This window comes from Musca autumnalis, unplaced genomic scaffold, assembly GCF_047663935.1.
Source record: "Musca autumnalis isolate F117 unplaced genomic scaffold, ASM4766393v1 scaffold_3, whole genome shotgun sequence".
Classification (NCBI taxonomy): Eukaryota; Metazoa; Arthropoda; class Insecta; order Diptera; family Muscidae; genus Musca; species Musca autumnalis.
In genome coordinates this window covers 196,193,184-196,213,408 of record NW_027411866.1, presented here as the reverse complement: position 1 = coordinate 196,213,408, position 20,225 = coordinate 196,193,184, and the positions used below count along the sequence as shown (strand labels likewise).

General features: G+C 35.1%; 1 protein-coding gene across 2 annotated transcripts in view; it reads left to right on the top strand.

Annotated features, from left to right (window-relative positions):
- Positions 1–20,225, top strand: part of LOC141398666 (protein obstructor-E-like) — a 505,056-nt gene that overhangs the window by 390,105 nt on the left and 94,726 nt on the right. For both annotated transcript variants that reach the window (XM_073976192.1, XM_073976191.1), the window contains exon 3: positions 19,959–20,195. In XM_073976192.1, coding sequence (XP_073832293.1) covers positions 19,959–20,195 — 237 coding nt within the window. The remainder of the gene's footprint in view (positions 1–19,958; positions 20,196–20,225) is intronic.

Here is a 20,225-nt window from a genome sequence, read left to right as displayed (position 1 = left end):
CACCTACCGTATGGAGTTTACTGCAATCATGTAACTACCGCGTAGTTTTGTTTACTGTTTACTTAGCTAATTGTTTTTGTACTTTCTTTCTCATATACTATGGCTATTCATTTATGCATCTACATTGTGATTTCATTCACTGTAACTCCTCCCACTCCCTCGTATTTATTAGCACAACCCTATTGGTACGTTGTTTACATTCATTCGTCTGTTTGTATACGAGTATGTGTGTATGTGCATTGAAGAACCTCCCAGATTAAGGTTGCTAGAACAGTCTACGGGTGGGAGAGTGAGTTGTAATTCAGACCGCGATTTAAAACCTTCAGTGTAAACGTAGTAAAGAGTAATATGAATGGAGTAAAGCTGTGTGCTTACGAGAGATAAGCTGTGTGCTTAGTAGAGAAATAAAGTCCTGCATGGTTAAACTCAATAAAGCATTGTAGAATCGTAATCTAAAACGAACACTCGTTTTAAACTAAACCCTAATTCCATAACGGTAAAAATACTTTAACAAAAACTGTTGTTTTAAAGCAAACTAGGAATATTCTTTTTAAATCTTTCGTACTTTATCTGCCCATTTCATACCATCAATGCCATGTGCTGACTATCACACACACACACAATATGTCAAATCAACGACAATTCATTTATCATTTTTGGGGCATGTCTACAAATATTTTCTTGCAATTTATACTAACAATTGCCTTGTCTTGTCTTCTTCATGTTCTTTTAATATCCACTTCCTTGCAATGCTAACACAACATTTCATTTCCTGTTCCATACGTTCGCTCGCTCGCTCGAATGTTTAATGTTTTAATTTCTATGGTTTATTTGTTTTTCATTGGGGAATTAATTCATTTTATTTTATGTTCTTTTTATTTGTTGTTAGCACTCAAAAGTTATTTGCTCAAATTGTGTGCAAAACAAGAACTCATTTTGCAATGTCTTGGAAGAAATAGTCGTATGGGCCAGACTGGCTTTTCTTCTTCTATCTACAGTATTTTTTTATTAATACTTGTCGTTTTCTTTGCAGCACCCACCCGGAAGAGGGTGTGCATAAAATTTAATGATATTCATTTCATACTCTATTGCTATTTCTGTTTTTTTTTTTTGTTTTTTGGGGAATGGGGATTTTCAATGTCTTTCGTCATTTGCTTTAGACATCTCTGTATATGCTGTCGTTATTCGTGATGAGGTTGAAGGATTTTGGACATTGAATAATGTCACATGAATTTGGAAATTAATTTCATTTACCTTTGTTAAATCAGTCAAATGCGTGTAATTTGTTTTAACGTTGATGTTTTCATTTTATTAACATTGAATTATTACCAACGGATGCGATGAGGTAGAAAGGGCAAAGAGAAGTTGTCAATTAGAGGCAAGGGAATGGTTGATTGGTTATTCATAGAGAGTTTTTGTGAAGATGTCTTAATTTGTGAAGCATATCTATAAATTACTTACTTTGGTGCATACACAAAACGTTTATTTTGTCGAAGAACTCGGAATAGACTTTCTAGGGCCAACGTCAGCTTTCTACTCCAACATACACCAAGATCCGAGATGTTCTTATTAACTTGGGCAATGTATTGCTGTACTGAAATCGAAACATTGCCTTATTAGACTGACCTAGAAAATAATCAAAATTTTTTCTAGTAAAATGTATATCCTCCAATTTTTTATACCCTCAGTATTTATGCTAAAGAGGGTATACAGTGAGTGAAAGTAAAAAAAAATAGTTTCCTGGAAGCCAATGTTTGCACTATTATAATACACGAACTATTGTAGTTTACCAGTTACTATGACTATTGCTGGTCAACTTAAGTGTTTTTTAACAAAGCTCAGAAATTTAGCTATAAAAGTTAATTTGTGTGGAAGTTATGACAGCGTAAATTAACAAAAATAGGTAAAAAACGCAATGAAGCTAACGAGATTTTTACGTTGTTATTCGATTGCTGGTTAAACTATTCAAATGACGGAAATCTGCCCAAAATAAAACTTGAAGAATACAAAATGAAGATTACAATGTAATGTATCACTTTTCAAAACTTCCACTGTATCCACCTTTAATGGATGCTGACATTTTGAAGCCGGATTTTGGGTGTATTTTTTGTATTTATCTGGATGCGACGCACATTTTGGCTGTTTCTAAAAACCGATGATGGGATTAAAGTACTGGCGATTACGGATAATTTGATATGTATAATGAATATGTAACCCATTACGGAAATCCACTGCCAAAGGCCAACAATTAGTGCGATATTTTTGCGAAAAAAACCTATTTTTGGTTACAGTACGTACAATATCCTTTTGATTGTGCTGTGACGCCGCGATATTTTAGTTTTTTTTGATAGTTTCTTAACTGAAAAGGAAACGATCCACTGAAAACACTAATAAATCCGCAATAGTTTTAAAACCATTTTTCGCAAATTTTTAAATTTTTGCAGTAGTCGTTTCCGCCTTTCTAGTGGATGGATTTTCACTATCAATGATTTATATGGCAGAGAAAATCTACCACATAGAAAATCCGCCACAAAAGTTCAACATTTTTATACCCTCAGCCTTTAGGCTAAAGAGGGTATTTACACTTTGATACGACCAAAAATGTGCCTCATCGAAATAATGGTTTTAGACCCCAAGTATGTTTGTACGATATCCGTTTCAGACAATTTTGAGTAGATCTAGCAATGTCCGTCCATCTGTCTGTCCGTCTGTCTGGCTGGTGCGCACGATAACTCTCGAACGGATCAATCGATTCGGTTAAAATTTTGGGTATCGAAATATTTTGTCCAGATTTGATTTAAGTTCGAAGATGGGTTATATCGGTCCACTCCTTCCGGTACCTCCCCCACAAATGTTCAATAATTGTCGCAAAACTTGTGCGCACGATAACTCTTGAAGGGAATAACCGATTTGGTCCATACTTTGCACATCGTGTAATTTCTACCAAACTTAGATGAGGTTCCAATATGGACTCAATCGGTTCACGCCTTCTGGTACCTCCCACACAAAATTTCGGAAAAGTTCAGTTTAGGACCTGGTCTCGAATCGCTTTGAAAGATGATTAAAGATGGATTATATCGGTCCACTCCTTCCGGTACCTCCCCCACAAAAGTTCGAAAATGTTGGGAAAATTTGTGCGTACAATAATTCATGAAGGAAGTAACCGATTTGGTCCATACTTTGCACTTTATGAAATTTCTACCAGACATAGATGAGGTTCCAATATGGACTCAATCGGTAAACTCCTTCGAGTACCTCCCACACAAAATTTAGGAAAAGTTCAGTTTAGGACCTGCTCTCGAATCGCTTTGGTTTTTGTTGTAACATCTTGTATTTACTGTCCCCTATACGAAGGTACAAGTTTCCTCAGGGGCAAGTCCATACTTCCTGAGAAAATAGCCTGAAAGTTGAAAAACAAACCCTATGACACCATATTTATGGAAAGGATATGGCGATTCCGGCCAAAATTTGGCCTTCGTAATATTGTTTCCAAACTAAGTTTAAGTCCGTAGATAAGCAATAGCGGTCCACTACTTCAGCTACCTACCCCACAAATGTTCAAAAATGTTCGGAAAAATTGTGCACACGATAACTCTTGATGGGAGTGACCGATTTGGTCCATACTTTAAACATTCTCATAATATCTACCAGATACAGATCAGGTTCGAATATGGACTATATTTGTCCACTCCATCCGGTACCTCCCACACAAAATTTTGGATAAGTTCACTTTAAGACCTGCTATTGAATCACTTTGATTTTTTGTTGAAGCAACTTATATTCGCTGCCTCAATTACGATGGTAAAATTTGTTTCAGGGGCGAGTCCATACCTCTTGAGAAAACAGCCCGAAGGGTGTCCATTTCTTTAAGTACCTTTTCCGCAAAATTTTTGAACTTTAATCTTAATCAACATTTTTGTCGGTTCATACGACCAAAATTTTGAAAGTTTTTTCTGAAAAATGTGTTTCAATTTGCACAGGTTGAGAGTATATCTCAGTCGGCAAAGCCGACTGATACTTTTTTACTTGTTGTTTAAGTACTTAAAGTGTTCGTAGATCCTTTGAACATGTATACCGATGCTACTCGCTGTAGTCCGGTTTACAGCGATATTATGTTTTTCGTGGACAAGTCCATGCTTTCTGGCATAGTGGTCCTAAAGCTCTAAGTTCTACGTTGTCCAACTGAAATGACAAGAAATCATTCCCAAAATAAGATCTACTTCCAAAATGGTATAGAAATTGCGATTAATTGCTTCATGTACCTACTTCGCAACACTTTTGAGCATTAATCCTAATCCACATTTGGTCAGCAAGATCTAATGTCCAACAAGTAAAAAAGTATCAGTCGGCTTTGCCGACAGAGATATACCCTTAGCCTTTGTGGATTGAAACACATTTTCCCAAAAAAACCTATGTATTTAGGGGTTTTCAAAATTTTGGGCGTATGCACCGGCAAAAATATGGATTGCATTAAAGCTCAAAAATTTGCGGGAGGGTATCTGTAGATAGGGATTTTGCCTAAGAAAAACATAATATCGCTGTAAACAGGGCCACTAGAAAAACCTTCGGTAAAAATGTCCAAAGGATCTTCGAACAGCCCCTAACCACACAAAAATGTTGAACATTGGTACCCCAAGGAGTGGACCGATAGGGTTAGCAATTTCTATTTTTTCTACACCTTCTGTAACGTGACCGTTTCATACAATTCTCACATCTCATTCGACCCGCATTGATATCCAACCCACCTTAATATTTCCATTATACCGTCTGTACCAAACATACATACAAACTTACCCCATGCTCAATAGTGGCCTGTCATCCTTCATATAGCACATGTTGGGTTCAGTGCAGTCAACTACAATCCCATTCAATTATAATTCTCATTCACTTCGTGCAACCACCCGAATATGTTTTCTGGTTTTATTCACCCAGGTCGTCGATCACCAGCCGAACAAAGTACGAACAGGCGTGTGGCTCGTCCGCAGTCTACCATACTAGTTAGCTACGATTCGATCCAGCTCTTAGCAAGCTCCCACTTCATAGCAAGCTCTCGGCGCTTAGCACGCTCCCAGCTCTTAGCAAGCTCACAGCTCTTAGCAAGCTCCCAGCTCATAGCAAGCTCTCTCAGCGCTTACACGCTCCCAGCTCTTAGCAAGCTCATAGCAAGCTCCCAGCTCAGAGCAAGCTCTCAGCTCACAGTCAGCTCATTGTCAACGAGCCGACAGCAATCCGAACACCACAGAGCCGAGCCACACACCCGACGACTGTCGAGTTGACAGTCACCCGAATAGCCTACAACATCCGAATACATCAGAACCGACGCAAGCATACACGATTGCCATCGAGCCAACAACAACAACAACAACCCGGCTACCATTGAGCCCACATCTAAAACCCGATCACCATCGAGCCGATTACAACAACCATATTGTCATCTATCCATTGGTTATCTAAGATACACCTCATCCATATTCCTCACAAATATTGTTCGTCTATCAAACACCAAGAGTTTTATAATAAACATTGAAATTGTAAACACTCGTGTTTTACTTAAGGTTTGTGGGTCCTTAGGTCGACCCTGGCAGCGACTGAGCTTAGCTCAGCCCTAGACAAAACCATTCGTTATACTTCTACTTTATCTTGAGTCAAGTTTTCATGCTGATATCTCTAAAACTCAACGAGTTACAGCTCATTTACTACGAGCTTCGCATAATTCAACACAACAGTTTTTTGAATTTATGATTGACTAAAACAATTCAAATCATGCTTGATCTTGCACAGAAATTTAGCACTGATATCTGGCTAGCTGTTTACAAAATACGGACCAAGTAGTTATTTTAGTTTTTGCGTAATAATCTTTTAAAGTTGGGAAGTCAAATTCCAATCGCAAATTTAAAACGCGTTTTTCTCGAAATTGGATTTTTTGAAATGTGTTACTCTTTAAGTAAATGAGCGATATGGTGAACATAGTGTCCGTATTTTTAGTGGCGGATAATTGCATATTGCTCACGTATAGAAAGGTGGTAACATTAGTCAAATAAGAATTCAGCCTTTCACAAATGACATCTGGAAAGTTACCCGACGCCAAGATCGTCGAATCATCTGCATACGTTACGATCTCAATGTCGTCTGGAGGAGACGGAATAAAGAGGTAGAGGTTAAACAGTTCCGGAGATATCACCCCACCTTGTGGAACTCCCTGCTTCACTCTACGGAGCTTGGACTTATTTTTCCTGAATAAAATTGATTATCGAACATTTCAAACTTGGCTGGTGGGTAGTCTGCTCGATGTCATCAAACAACGTGAAGTGCTTGACACTATCAAAGTGTTTTGAGAGAAAGGCTTTCGAGCCCCATCATCACTGTTCTAATACACGGCTTCGTCTGGTTGAGTTCTCGGCTAATATGTGTGGACATGATGGGCAGCGCTGTTGTCGTGGTGTGCTGCTTGTGGAACCCATGCTGAACCCAAAGGAACTGGATAGCAATTTGTGACGATGGGGAGGACCCTCTAGAGTCGTTGCTACTGACGGCAAAGGCGAAATCGGTCTGTACGATTAACCTTTGCTTGGCTTCAGTAGCGGGACCACCCTGCTCATTTTCCAGACATCGTGGGTGGATAGCGACAGGTTGAGAGCTTTAGTGAGATTCTCGACTCCCTGCACATTCAGATGTTTCCGCATTACCATGGAGATAACATCAGGGCCGAACCCTTTGACTGATTTAGTGTTCCTGATAATATTCGCAACTTCATCCATTATAAATTGTGGTGCTTCATTCTCGGCAGGAACAGATCTAATGCGACGTAGTGCTCTTATCTTCGCCCTTTCACTTCCGGGGTGCTCGACAAATTGTCATTTGAAATAATTTGCGTACCTCTTAGGATCAGCGTAACGTCGCCAAACGTGACTGAGGTCCTATCTTCCTTCTTTCCAGGGTTCTAGAGTGATTAAGCCGTTGCCACAATCCACTTTTTTCGGTTCCAATGTTGCAACTCTTCAGATAATTTAACCACTTGTTACGCTCATGCTCACCGTCCAACCTGTAAACTTCAAGTGTCAGCTCCCTGACTCTGAGGACACTGGGGTTGGCACGACGAAGCTCAGCACGCGCATTTGGTAATCCCGTCGCCACTGCTGGGAAATTTGGAGTTACGTCGGGTATTCGACCAACAGATATATGGCGAGCGACTGCAGCAGAGATGATGTCTCGGAATTTGCTTTCTGCTACCCGAACATCACACGGGTTGGGCAGATCTCTGAAATGGTGATTGGTTAACTTTATGAAACTTGTCCTATTAGTACAGCGGTAAGAGGTGATAAAAACGGGCGGTCTGCTGGTGGAGACAATTGTGGGGATCCAAGTGAACACGGTGCTCTTGAAACAAGTTTAAATGGAAGGTGCTTACACCTCGGAAGTTTTTGCGGATTCTGAAACTACAATGTTTATAGATGAAAAAAAAAAATAAAAAAAAAAAACAAAAAAAAAAAAAAATCGCCGGAGCGCTTTTTAAATAAATCGCGATTTAAGTTGAAATTTTTAGGGGTTGTTTAGGTTTTCACGATTTTGCTTAGAAATCGGAGGTCCTATCAAAATGGAACTAAAGAAAATGTTGTAGCAATGAAAATTCTCTACAAGATTGACATTTATGGTATTCTCGTCGGTTTTACCGTTTTTGAGATATAGAAGTTCAAATTGGGACACTTCAAATTCAATTCAATTCAATTCTGTATCGGCGATACTGTCAGTGCATTGTCCCAATTTGAACTTCTATATCTCAAAAATGGTAATAACTACAAAAATACCATAAAAGTCGATCTTGTAGAGAATTTTCATAGCTACAACATCTCCTTTAGTCCCATTTTGATAGGACGATGCAAAATTGTGAAAACCTAAACAACCCCTAAAAATGTCAACTTAGATAGCGATTTATTTGAAAAGCGCTCCGGCGATTTTTTTTGTTTTTTGATTTTTGTCATCTATAAACATTGTAGTTTCAGAATCCGCAAAAACTTCCAAGGTGTAAGCACCTTCCATTTAAATTTGTTTCAAGAGCACCGTGTGAAGCGACGGGTTGCCAGTTGGCGTCATTTGCCAGACTACGTCACTAATTCTCGTAGGGGCGTCCTCATTGACCGTGCAAAACGTAGAGCTATCAATGTGCTCAGCCAGCACTATAACCCTTTGTTGTTTCCGACGGCCGAATGTCACAACTCATGATGAGCATTAAAGTCTCCCAAGTCCAAAAGGTTATGAACTTCCAAAATTGATGTTTCTCTGTCTATGTCGCATGAACGAGTCCAGAAGAACTCCTGAGGTGCATCCACTCCAGTTATCTATTGCATCTCACGGAAGTTTGATTGTAGTGGATGCGAATGTGACAAACTGAGCACATATAAATCGGTGTTCACGAAGCATGTAGCAACATAGTCTCTGTCTTGGTCCCTCGCATGGACGAGTTCAGAACAACCCATGAGATGCATCCACTCAAGATATCTATTGCATCTCATGGAAGTTTGAGTGTGGTGGAGGCGAATGTGACAACCTGAGCTCATATAAATTGGTCCTGGGATTTCCTTCGCCCCGGCACAGGCCAAAATAATCCGGAACGGGCATTACAGGTTATGTAAATATATAAACATGTGTACACTGAGGTAACAGCCACTGGGCGCAACCCGGGTATTTTTGGTTCCGTTTCAATCCGGTATCGAATAACCCGCTGCCGTGGGATTGACAGTATATCAGTCTAATAAGCCTTGTTTCAGTTTACAAAATTCCCTAAAAGATCAATTTTCAAATATTTTTTAATTAACTGAAAAATTGCAAATACTATAAAATACAAATATTCTACAAATTAAATTTTTACAATGTAAATTTCGATATTTCAGATTCCATTTCTATTTTAGAATCTGACATTTTAGAATCTGACACTGCTATTAATTTATTCACATTGTCTATGAAAGAAACACTTTCATGGAAACGTTTTTCTCCCGTTTCTTTTGCAAAAAAAAAGAACCTCAAACTGCCAAAATAGAATGACAGGATAGCAGACAGCGACATGAATCCTTAATCACGGATATACTCTTTTGGAAATTTGTCAATGTCTAAATCAAAGAAGGGAAAAGAAAAAAAGCCACAACCATATACGAGAACGTCGTACATGTATGGTGTCAATGCATACAAACTGGTATGTGTTTAAAAAAATGTCACAAAAAAGCGACAAACAATAATAAAATCAACAACATCAGTCAAATATAAGACAACAGCAATCACGTAAAGGTACATCATAGCAACCACAAATGTAATATCCGTTACAATACGAAAGTATTTGAAAGTTATTTTTCACCACACACACACCCATAACCAACAAACACATAAATACTATGTGAGAAAAGGACAAAATTCAACGCCACACACACGTACATCAATGTATCGTCAATTTCCTGTCAATAAGCACAAATACCATGCATACAACTTACAACTTTCTCTAACAGAAGCTATAACAAATACACACATACACATTTAGGCGGTTGACTTCATGGCTGGCAGTTTTCCTTCCTTTCATTGATTGCGAATAGGCAAATATTCATATTTGAATGTATGTACGTACAATTCTGTAAATCTTGTGTATATAGGAAGGTAATAACGACCGACCTTCCAATGTTTGCCATTAGCCACAAACAGTCAAAAGACAAGAAATTGTGTGAATCCTTACACTGCTTATTTATCCTGTAAATGTGAGGGAGTGAGGTGTTTGAAAGTTTGTGTGTTCATGTGAAATTCTATTAAATGTCAACTAAATAGAAAAGCAATAAAAATGTCATACACTTTGCCATAGTTGTAGCTCTTTAATATATATACATGAGAGTATGATATTTTGTTGGGATATTCTTGAATATTTCCTTTTGCAGGGACACTTTCTTTTTGTCCCTTAACAACTTTTTTTCTGCTTATTTTATTAACAAAGAACAAAATGTTTATTTGATTCATTGCTAGTCGTTACCTTAATAGTTCTTTTTTGGTTTTGATTTTTTCTTTTTGCTATCTTTCGTGTTGTGATAGTTCCAGGTGATTGATGGCTGACCCCAGAAAGTTTTGATCCAATTTAAGAAATTAGTTTTATACGAAAATGAATCACTTTGTTATGTGGAACTTTTTCCATTTTATTAATAGAAATATATGTTCATTTATGTGATTACAACTCACCTCAAAGTTACACACTGGATAAAAATATTGAGTATTCAGAAAAATGTGTAGAAGAAGTAAAGATATGCCATCTAGAAGAAATAAGAAATAAACCCATCTAAATAAATATAATACAAAGTAATATATAAAATAAAAATATAAAACATAAAATACAAAATATAAGATATAAAATATAAAACCTAAAATATCTATCTATCCAAATATATAAAAGAGCTTAGTAATGGGTGAGGTACTGATTGAGTGACTGAGAAATCATCCCCCAGACGAAACGGCTGAAGCTAGAAGCTTGAAATGTTGAATGTGGGTTGTTAAGGATAAGGCTAGGTTTTTTTGAAATTCGAACTAGAAGACAAATTTACCAAAGACTTTTTGGAAATTCGACTTATAAGTGTACGAAAAGTACTAAAAGTTATTAAATTTAGTAGCAATTGTATATTCTGAACGGCTATAGCTAGCATCTTGGAATTTGGTAAGGAAATCAAGGTTGAGAAGTGGTGTTTATAAAAGGAAATTAAGGTTGAGAAGTGGTGTTTATAAAAGGAAATGTGTTTTAGAAATTATGTGTACGAAAAGTATTAAATGTTACTACATTTGGTACAAATTGGATTTGGTCGAATGGATAGAGGTGGAATCAGTGTTGCCGAATTTGACGATTTATCGTCATTTTTACGATTTTTTGGCCCAAAATTACGATTTTTCACGTAATCCCGAATTGTATGAAATTAAATACGATAACTATATTTTGACCAGAATTTCACGAAAGACTTAAAGTAAAGCAATGTTCCAAACTTGATTTTATGATTCTTTTTAATGTTTTTAAACAATTTCGAGACGGATTGGCTTATTTAGGCACATATCTGGAATAGAGGTATTTTCATAGTTTTGGATTTACATAAGCTGAATTTGTATGTATGCCTGTTAATGGATAAAAATCTTCTTTGAAAATTTTTCAAGATAAAATACCGATGTGCTCTTTAATGAGAGTTTTTGTCGATTTTCGACTGCCCATCAACCAAATGTACGTGTACCGACAAGCACGGATGGTCACACTGTCAAGCAAGCGATGTTTGAGCCAATTTGTCATTTAAAACTCGTGTGTGTACCCAGTAGTGCGATTCTGTAACTTCTTAACGACAGAATTAACGACAAATGTCGGTAGTTAACGACAATTTTTGGTAAGTGCTATTCTGTATACCAATTTTAACGATTTTTGTCGGTAAATTTTGACGTTAATTACCGAAAATTATTGTAAAGTTAACAACCAAAAAAAGTAGTTGTTAAGTCTTAACGACAGTACATTATTACAATATTTCGCTGATTTCTTTTAACAACGGCGTTTTATATGAACATATGTTATGTTAATAAGGAGGGTACACAAGGTAAATTCCGCCTTATTGACAAAAATCTTCTTAATGCATTTACATAAGTGTTAACTGTGTAGAATAACATGGGGCAGCTTCGCCACTGTTGTGCTTTCGACAGCGCCGATTTTATTGAAACTGCAAAAAGATTATCAAAGAGAACTTGTAGATCTTCGATTAGCATCAATTAAATCGGCGCTGGCGAAGGCGCAACAATGGCGATGCTGCCCCATGCTACTCTACATATGAAGACTGCGCTAACCTTTGTTTTACTTATTAAAGAGGAAAAACGTTAGCTAATGCTTCAAAAGAACTCAAGTTCGGTACTGCTATGTATGACCTATACCAATGTCCTTAAAACTATCTTTCTAGGAGGCTTATGTTGGCTTTAATTTAGCTTTGAGGCCAACACGTGAATAGTATTACTATAACCTACTTTGTTCTGTGATAATCTTATTGATTTAAACGCAGCATCACTAACAATCAGTAGTGCGATTCCGTAACTCCTTAACGACAGAATTAACGACGAATGTCGGTAGTTAACGATAGTTGTCGGTATGTGCTATTCTGTATACCAATTTTAAAGATTTTTGTCGGTAAAATATGTCGTTAATTACCAAAAATTGTTGTTAAGTTAACAACCAAAAAAATGTATTCGTTAAGACTTAACGACAGTCCCTTATGGCAATATTTAGCAGATTTCTTAGCTGATTTATGTTAATATGGCGTGTAAAGAAGTTAAACTCCGCTTATTCAAGACAATTTTTCCTAAGGCATATAGAAGAGGGTTAACTTATGCATATGAAGGCTACGCTAAAAAGTACACCATCTTCTTAAAGAAGAAAAACATTAGCTAAAGTTTCAAAAGGACTCAAGGGTGGGACTGTTATAAAGGACTTACTCAAAGAATTGCATACTGTTTTCAAGAAGACTTCCGTTGACATTAATGCTGTATTGAGGACAAAACGTGTGTAGTATTGTTTTAACTATCTTTAAATATGTAAAGTCAAATGACGGTAACGTGGATCCACGAACATCACTGAAGGAGCTCAAGTCATGTAAAATTTCAAATCTCAATCTTCATATGATGAAACTAGCTCTTCTTTTTTTCGCTCCAATTTCCTGACACATCCCAAAATATGACCTTAACTTTGTAATTAGAAAAAACTGCGCTTTAAATAGCAATAATATTTTACCATTTTTATTATTTTTAAATCACACGCACAATAAGGAGTGACCTTCTGACCAATGATCCGGAATGATTATTTTTAATTTTTATCGCAGAATATTCGCCTTTATTGCTTAGAAAGACTGAAAACATCTTAAGAAAATCTTCTTTACTGTCATCTGCAGAGCCAACTTCGCGACACCATGCCCTCGTAAAAATTATGACTTCTTTCACGTAGTCCCGTATCACTTGCACTCACGATTCACTACTGCTCTGGCTACAAACATGTTGCTGGGTATTTTGCGTTGCAGCGATATTACGTGGAATGTAATAACATATGTACATACATCCTGAAAAAAAAACCACAAAAATCTATACATTGGTCATTTGTCGCCTAGAAATACACACATACATACTTGACCATACTTGACTGTTTAGGGATTGACGATACCCTTGATACTTGCAGACTCTTATCTAAGGCACATTCCGTCAAAAATCAGTAATTTGTTCCTCCTTTAAGCGCTTTTCGTTTTAAAGTCGCGAAGAAATAATGTTTTCAATTTATAAATACATTTATAAATATAATAATTGACATTTTTCATTCCATCGATATTCGTCGGTATGAGTTAACGATTTCTACAATCGGTAACATAAATTTACAGAATAGCACATTCGTTAACTCAACCGAATATTTTTGTTAACTACCGATGTCGGTTCGTTATTTAAAAAAGTTACAGAATCGCACTACAGAATGCTAAAAATGGCGTATAGGCTTGGATTTTCGAACTTTTCATACTCTCCGCTATGAGAAATTTCATTTAATGTCGGCGTGGATTGAATATGTGAATATAAACTCAAATGACAGTAACGTGGATCCACGATCACTGAAGGGGCTTAAGTCATGTCAGATATCAAAGCTTGATTTCCATACAGAGCGCCACAACCCAAAATATGATCCCAACTTTTAATTAAAACAACACAACTGCGCTTTTAAAAAAGATTAATGATGGTTTTATCACTTTTATTACTTTTAAATCACACACACAATAAAAACATCCTAAGAAAAGCTTCTTTACTGTCATCCGTAGTCATCCAAAAGACAAACATTTGAGCCACATTCCTTCTGAATCTGAATTGTTTCTTTCTTAAACGCTTTATGTTTTGTACACGCGACGAAGTAATGTTTTCAGCTTCAAAATATATTTTAAATAATATTAAAATATAATATTTGACATTTTCTTCCTATCGATATTCGTCGGTATGAGTTAACGATTTCTACAATCGGTAACATAAAGTTACAGAATAGCACATTCGTTAACTCAACCGAATATTTTTGTTAACTACCGATGTCGGTTCGTTATTAAAAAAAGTTACAGAATCGCACTACAGGTTTACCTTGCTGCATTACTACAACTCGATAACCACGGGGAAAACTATCATCTTCTGAAAGCTGTTTTTATATCGGTATTTAAGGGGTAAACCCTACTTGTCACTTTCAGAAAAAAAATATTGGCTTATTTTGAAGTACATGTAGAGTATGCTGCAAAAAATGTAATTTCGATCAGAGCAAAATTGTCTGATATATGAGAATTGGAAGGTAACAATTTCTTGAGATTTGTATGAAGCATAGATACTTTAAACGCGTTTTTCTCGAAATGACATTTTTGAAGACGGTGCCAACGATAGCTAGAAACCGAATTGACTTCATATGGTTTGGATGAGCTTATTAAATACATATTTTTAAATACATAAAAAGATTGTCCTTAAGCGAGACAGATTTTAAAAAAAATTTTCCCGATTTTTTCACAAAAAGCAGTAATTTTTTTCGTTAAAAATGAAATTTTGACTTTGACAGTTAAAATTTATTTTTTAAAAAAAGTTTCTTTAGAATTCTGTTTCACCTTAAGGCAAGATTAATAGGTTCTTAAAATGCTTACAAAAATATACGATGATCGGCCCATCCGTTTTCGAGCTATCGCTGGCACCGCAAAACGCTTTCGCAGGGTTTCGCAGATAGTCATTTAGCGCAAGACAATGCAATATTTTTCAACAACAAAAATTCAAAAAGTAGTATAAGATGTGCTCTTTCAGATGAAAGAAAGAACTTTTTAAAAAATGAAAAATTCATGAAATTGAGTTTATTGGTCTGCTCAATTAAGGACAAGCCCTTGGTGAGATTTGGTTATATTTATTTCTGTGTGTTGTATGTACATTTTATGTTGTCAGTCTCATTGACAAAACGATCGGCTACAAAATCGAATTAAACCGTAACCAAACCTAGTTTTGGATCATGTTGACGATTTGCCAAAAACTGTTGCAACGCTGGGTGGAATACTAAAATTTGGAATTAAGACTACTTTTATTGAGATATTGAGTTAGCTTTGAAAATTCGTTCTTACGTGTACGAAAAGTACAAAAGTTAACTAAATTTTGCACAATTTGAATTTGGGTGAATGGATAAGGTTGGAAGCCTGAAATTTGGAATTAATATTACTGTTGAAGTGTAGGATTGAGCTATGGAGTATAGAGTTATTTTTGGAAATTCGTACTTCAAAGGTACTAAAATTTGGTACTATTTGGATTTGATTGAACGGATAGAGATAGAATTCTGAAATTTGGAAATTATATTGATGTTGGAGTATAGGATTGAGGTTGTTTAGAAAATTCGTACTCATTGCGTACGAAAATGGTATTAAATTTGGTACACACACATGTTTAGCCTGCTCAAAACATTTACAATTCCGTGGTACAATCGTTTTTGACGAGTTTTTTGTATTAATTGGCATCAGATTGTTTTTAATCAGAAGAAGGGTGCAAAAAGCTTTCATGAGGAATACATTTTATCCCACCTATTTTTTGAAACACAAGTATGCCGAAAACAAGACGAGTCAATTTTTTTTTTAAGAAAAACTTAAATTATGTCCTCAAATTTATATCAAAGGTTTGTTAAAATGGTAATTTTTGAAAATTGTGGAAGTGCAAAAATAAACATAGGAACAGCACAATATCAACAACAAAACTGGATACCGCTTCAAAGGACTAAAATCGCGATAAAATGGGATAGAGTTGTAGAGACAATAACATCGCCTGAAGAGGACGGCCAAATAATTATACGAATTATTAAGCAGATTTCTCAGAAGTCATCAACAGATGTTAAAATAAGACTTGACGCCAACAAATATATACAAACCCCTTAGATACATAATAAGGATACCGGTATATCAAAATATGCAAATTTTGGAAAAACAGTAATTCCATGAAAAGTGGAATTTTTCATAGAAATTTTGCAAAACATGTGTGGTATTGTTTTTGGAGTAGTTAAACCGAGTACTTCTCGTCGATTTAAATCAATATTTAAATTCTATGTCCCTTATACAAAAAGTTGACCCAAAATTTAGGAGGTGTTTTATATAGTCCTGGAGGTTTTTTTATGGACAAAAATGGAACCGGGTGCATGAGGTCGAGATATCTATCAGAACCAATAACTAACCGAACAGATAACATGTCATAATCGCACGATGTACACACCAGAAGTGTCGTATAACAGGGTGCTTTGGCGTAATACCGCCTCTAAACCTATATATAACCACGTAAAACTAGTATGTTTATGTTCTTATCGGACCCGATCAGCTTAAGTAATCTTAATTCATATGGGAGGTTTAGGGACTCTAATCTGGACTCTAGACTATTAAATATCGAATAAACCTTGGTATTTAACAATTATCCTTAGAGCACAGGATCCCAAATGACATATTAATTTTTTTAGTTACCTGTGTATCTCTGTCTCCATATAGTAAATAAAAGGTTTAACTCACAATATATTATCAAAACAAAAATAATTTCTTCAGATTTTGAATCAAATTTTCACATTTGCAAATGTTTTGAGCAGAATCAAAAGTGAGGTCGATCTTTATTTTGTATATTTTTGAAAATAACTGCAATTTTGCAAATTAATTTTTAAATCTTTAAATGTTTTGAGCAGCACTGTTTGTATACGAAAAGTAGTAAATACTGCTAAAATTGGTTTTAAGAGAACAGATAGATCTGCAAATGAGTATCGCAGTTGGGATGTAGTTTTGGTAATAAGGATTTATTTTTTGAAAATTATACCTATTATAAGTACTATTTTTGGTACCATTTTGATGTTGCATAAAGGGAAATAGCTGAAATTTCGAATTTTTTATTAGGGTCTGTGTTGGTGTTTAGATAAGGAGTTTGTAAAATGGATACAACTTCTAAAATTAGGTATGGATGGAGGTTGCTGAGAACTGAATTATTGAGTTGGTGTTGGAAATACGAAAAGTACAAAATGGTACTAAATTTGGTGTTGGGTGAAATTTTGTTTATATAATTAGTGTGCGAAAAGTACGAAACTGCAATAAATTTGGAATAGAAGTGGAATATTGATTTGTTATTTGTTTGTCAGGTTCACTGTTAGAGGTTGGTAGTACAATAAGTGCACTAGAAGTATTAAATAATACTAAATATTGAAGCGATGGTATTGACTGAACCGATAAATGAATTTTGTTATGAGGATCACTGTTGAGATTGGATCAGAATGTTTATGAAAATCCGACTTTAAAATGTATGAAATGTTTGTACATGTAATACCAAGGATTTTAAAAATTAATAGAGTAATATTGCTTTCATGTAAACGTGAAGACGGTTTCTAAATAAATTTTGAGTGTCCACCATTTTCATATTAAATATTGTTTATTTGTAATTATTCCATTTCCGCATAGGAAGTAGCCGGCATTTTGCTCGTAAAATATAAAAATATATGGGGGTTTCAGAGTAAAGCCGGACACTTTTTCGAGATGAGATTTTTGATTTCCCTTACTTTTTGCTTTTGTGATGCTGCTCATCAGAATTTTTTGACTAACGGTTCCAGAGATATCGCGCCTTGAAAATGTGAAATTCTGTAAAAACTATGTGCAAAGAAATACTAATAACTTCTTTAATAATGGTCCAAATAGAAAAAATCTTTTTTTGTATTTTTTTTGTTGTTTTATCAGCTATCTAATAAAAAATATAAAAATATTTTGCACAGTGCGCTTGGATGGAATTTTCGCGATTTAAATTTTAAAATCAATTTTTATCAATGATTGTACTCTTCGATTTTCTTGAAATTTTGTTTGTATTAAACTACGACTAATTACGAACATTTTAAGACCTATTTTGTAGTGGGATTCGAATGATTACTATTTTTTTCTTAATTTTTTAAAATTTGTCAATACAATTTTTCCTTTATACCAGTGTGACTCATTTGTTATTTTAACAAAAAAGTAAAAAAAATTAAATTTTTCAACATTTGTTTTGTACATTTGTTTGGGAATTTATCTGAAATTTGGAATAAAGTTTACTGTTTGAGTGTAGGATTTAGATATGTAGGTAGTTTTGGAAATTCGTACTTATGTGTACGAAAAGTACTAACTGGTAGTAAATTTGGATTTGGGTGAACGGATAGAGCTGAAAACCTGTAATTTCGAATTAAGATTACTGTTGAAGTGTGGGATTGATATAGGTTTGGAAATTCGTACTTATGTGTACGAGAAGTACTAAACAGATAACATGTCATAATCGCACGATGTACACACCAGAAGTGTCGTATAACAGGGTGCTTTGGGGTAATACCGCCTCTAAACCTATATATACGATTTAGATTTGTTAAACGCATCGAGCTAAAATCCTGAAATATAGAACTACTATTACTGTTAGAGTTGAGGATTGGGATAGTTAATGAAATTCGTACTTTCGTACAAAAAGTATGAAATAGTACTAAATTTGGTATATGAATAGCGGTGGAATTCTCATATTTGATATTATTGTCGCTGTTGATGTGTAGGGGTGAGATATGGATGTGGTTGTGCCGTAAATGTAAATATGTTATGTACGTACCATAAGTGAACGAAAATTACTAAATGCCACAGAATTTCGTTCAAGTTCTTATTGTGTAAAGGGGTAGAGCTGAACATCTTAAAAACGTAGTCATTTTTCGATTTTTAAAATTGTATTGACAAATTTTAAAAAATTAAGAAAAAATAGTAATCATTCGAATCCCACTACCAAATACATCTAAACATTTTTGTAATTAATCGTAGTTTAATACAAAAAATTTCAAGATAATCAAAGAGTACAATCATTGATAAAAATTGATTTTAAATTTTATATCGCGAAAATTCCATACAACCCCACTATGCAATTTTTTTATATTTTTTATTAGATAGCTGATAAAACATTTTTTTTTTACATTTTTAAGGCGCGATATCTCTGGAACCGTTAGTCAAAAACACTCTGAAAATATATTAAAACGTTTCGTTGATGAGCAGCATCACCACAGCAAAAAGTAAGGGAAATCAAAAACGTCATCTTGAAAAATTGTCCGATTTCACTCAGAAATCCCCATATAAAATATAAAATATCTATAATAAATTTAATTTCTGAACTTCAGGCCATTAGTAACCTAGAATTACCATAGTGTCGCTGAAGATTAATCCCTTAATTCCATGAGTTAACAAAAATGTTCAAATACCATGGCCCAGAAAATTAACCTAATATATTTCGAAAAAGCGCATAAAATGAAAATACGTTTTTTTTTCTTTTTCGTAATTGAATTACCTAAATCTTTCTTTTGATATGCTTCGCATGCTTCTTTGACTTTACCTTATGTATTGTTTGTCATGCTATTTTATTGGACAAATTAAATTGAAACTAATTTCCGTGAAACTTTCCTGAGATATTGTTACAGCAACGTTTAGCTTGAGCTGTGTCCATATGGATTTATGGCCAATTTACAAAGGAAATTTCCTTAAGATTACCTGTAATTTGATACAGTTGTTTTCTTACTTGTGGCGATGGCGATTATTTTCCATGGAAGTCCATTTAGCTTATTTGGAAGTTTGTTTTCGATTTAAGGTAGCAAAGGTAAAAACGTTTCTGTTTTTGTTTTGTTTGATAACTAATTGTTTGTTTATATCAATAAAGTTTTATTTGATAATATTTGTTGTTGATTCCAATTGATTTAATGGGTCGCCACGATTTGTTTTTTAAGCATATATTGTCTAACATTTAAGTCAATTATTTTACGTAATTCCAAAACTAAATTTAAGTTGTGAAAAAACGGCCTTGCCAACAAAAGTCTTTTATGTTTTTTACTTCTTCTTTTTATATTTTGCTAATAATTTCCTCTTTTCTTTTGTGTCCTTCTTTTATTCCGCAAATAGTTTGTTCAGGCGCCTTTGCCCAACAATTGAAACCAAATCAGGAAGATCCTTGTAAAGTAAAAGGCCGTGTGGTTGGTGATGTCACCTATTGTGATCGCTATTGGGAATGTGTCAATAATCAACCGGAATTGTACGATTGTCCCAATGGTTTGGTATTTGCTGGCAAACATCGTGGTGTAACGGAAGGCTGTGATTATCCATGGCGTGCCAACTATTGTGAGGACAAACAAATGGCGAGTAAGTATTCCACAGTATCAGAAACTGTAA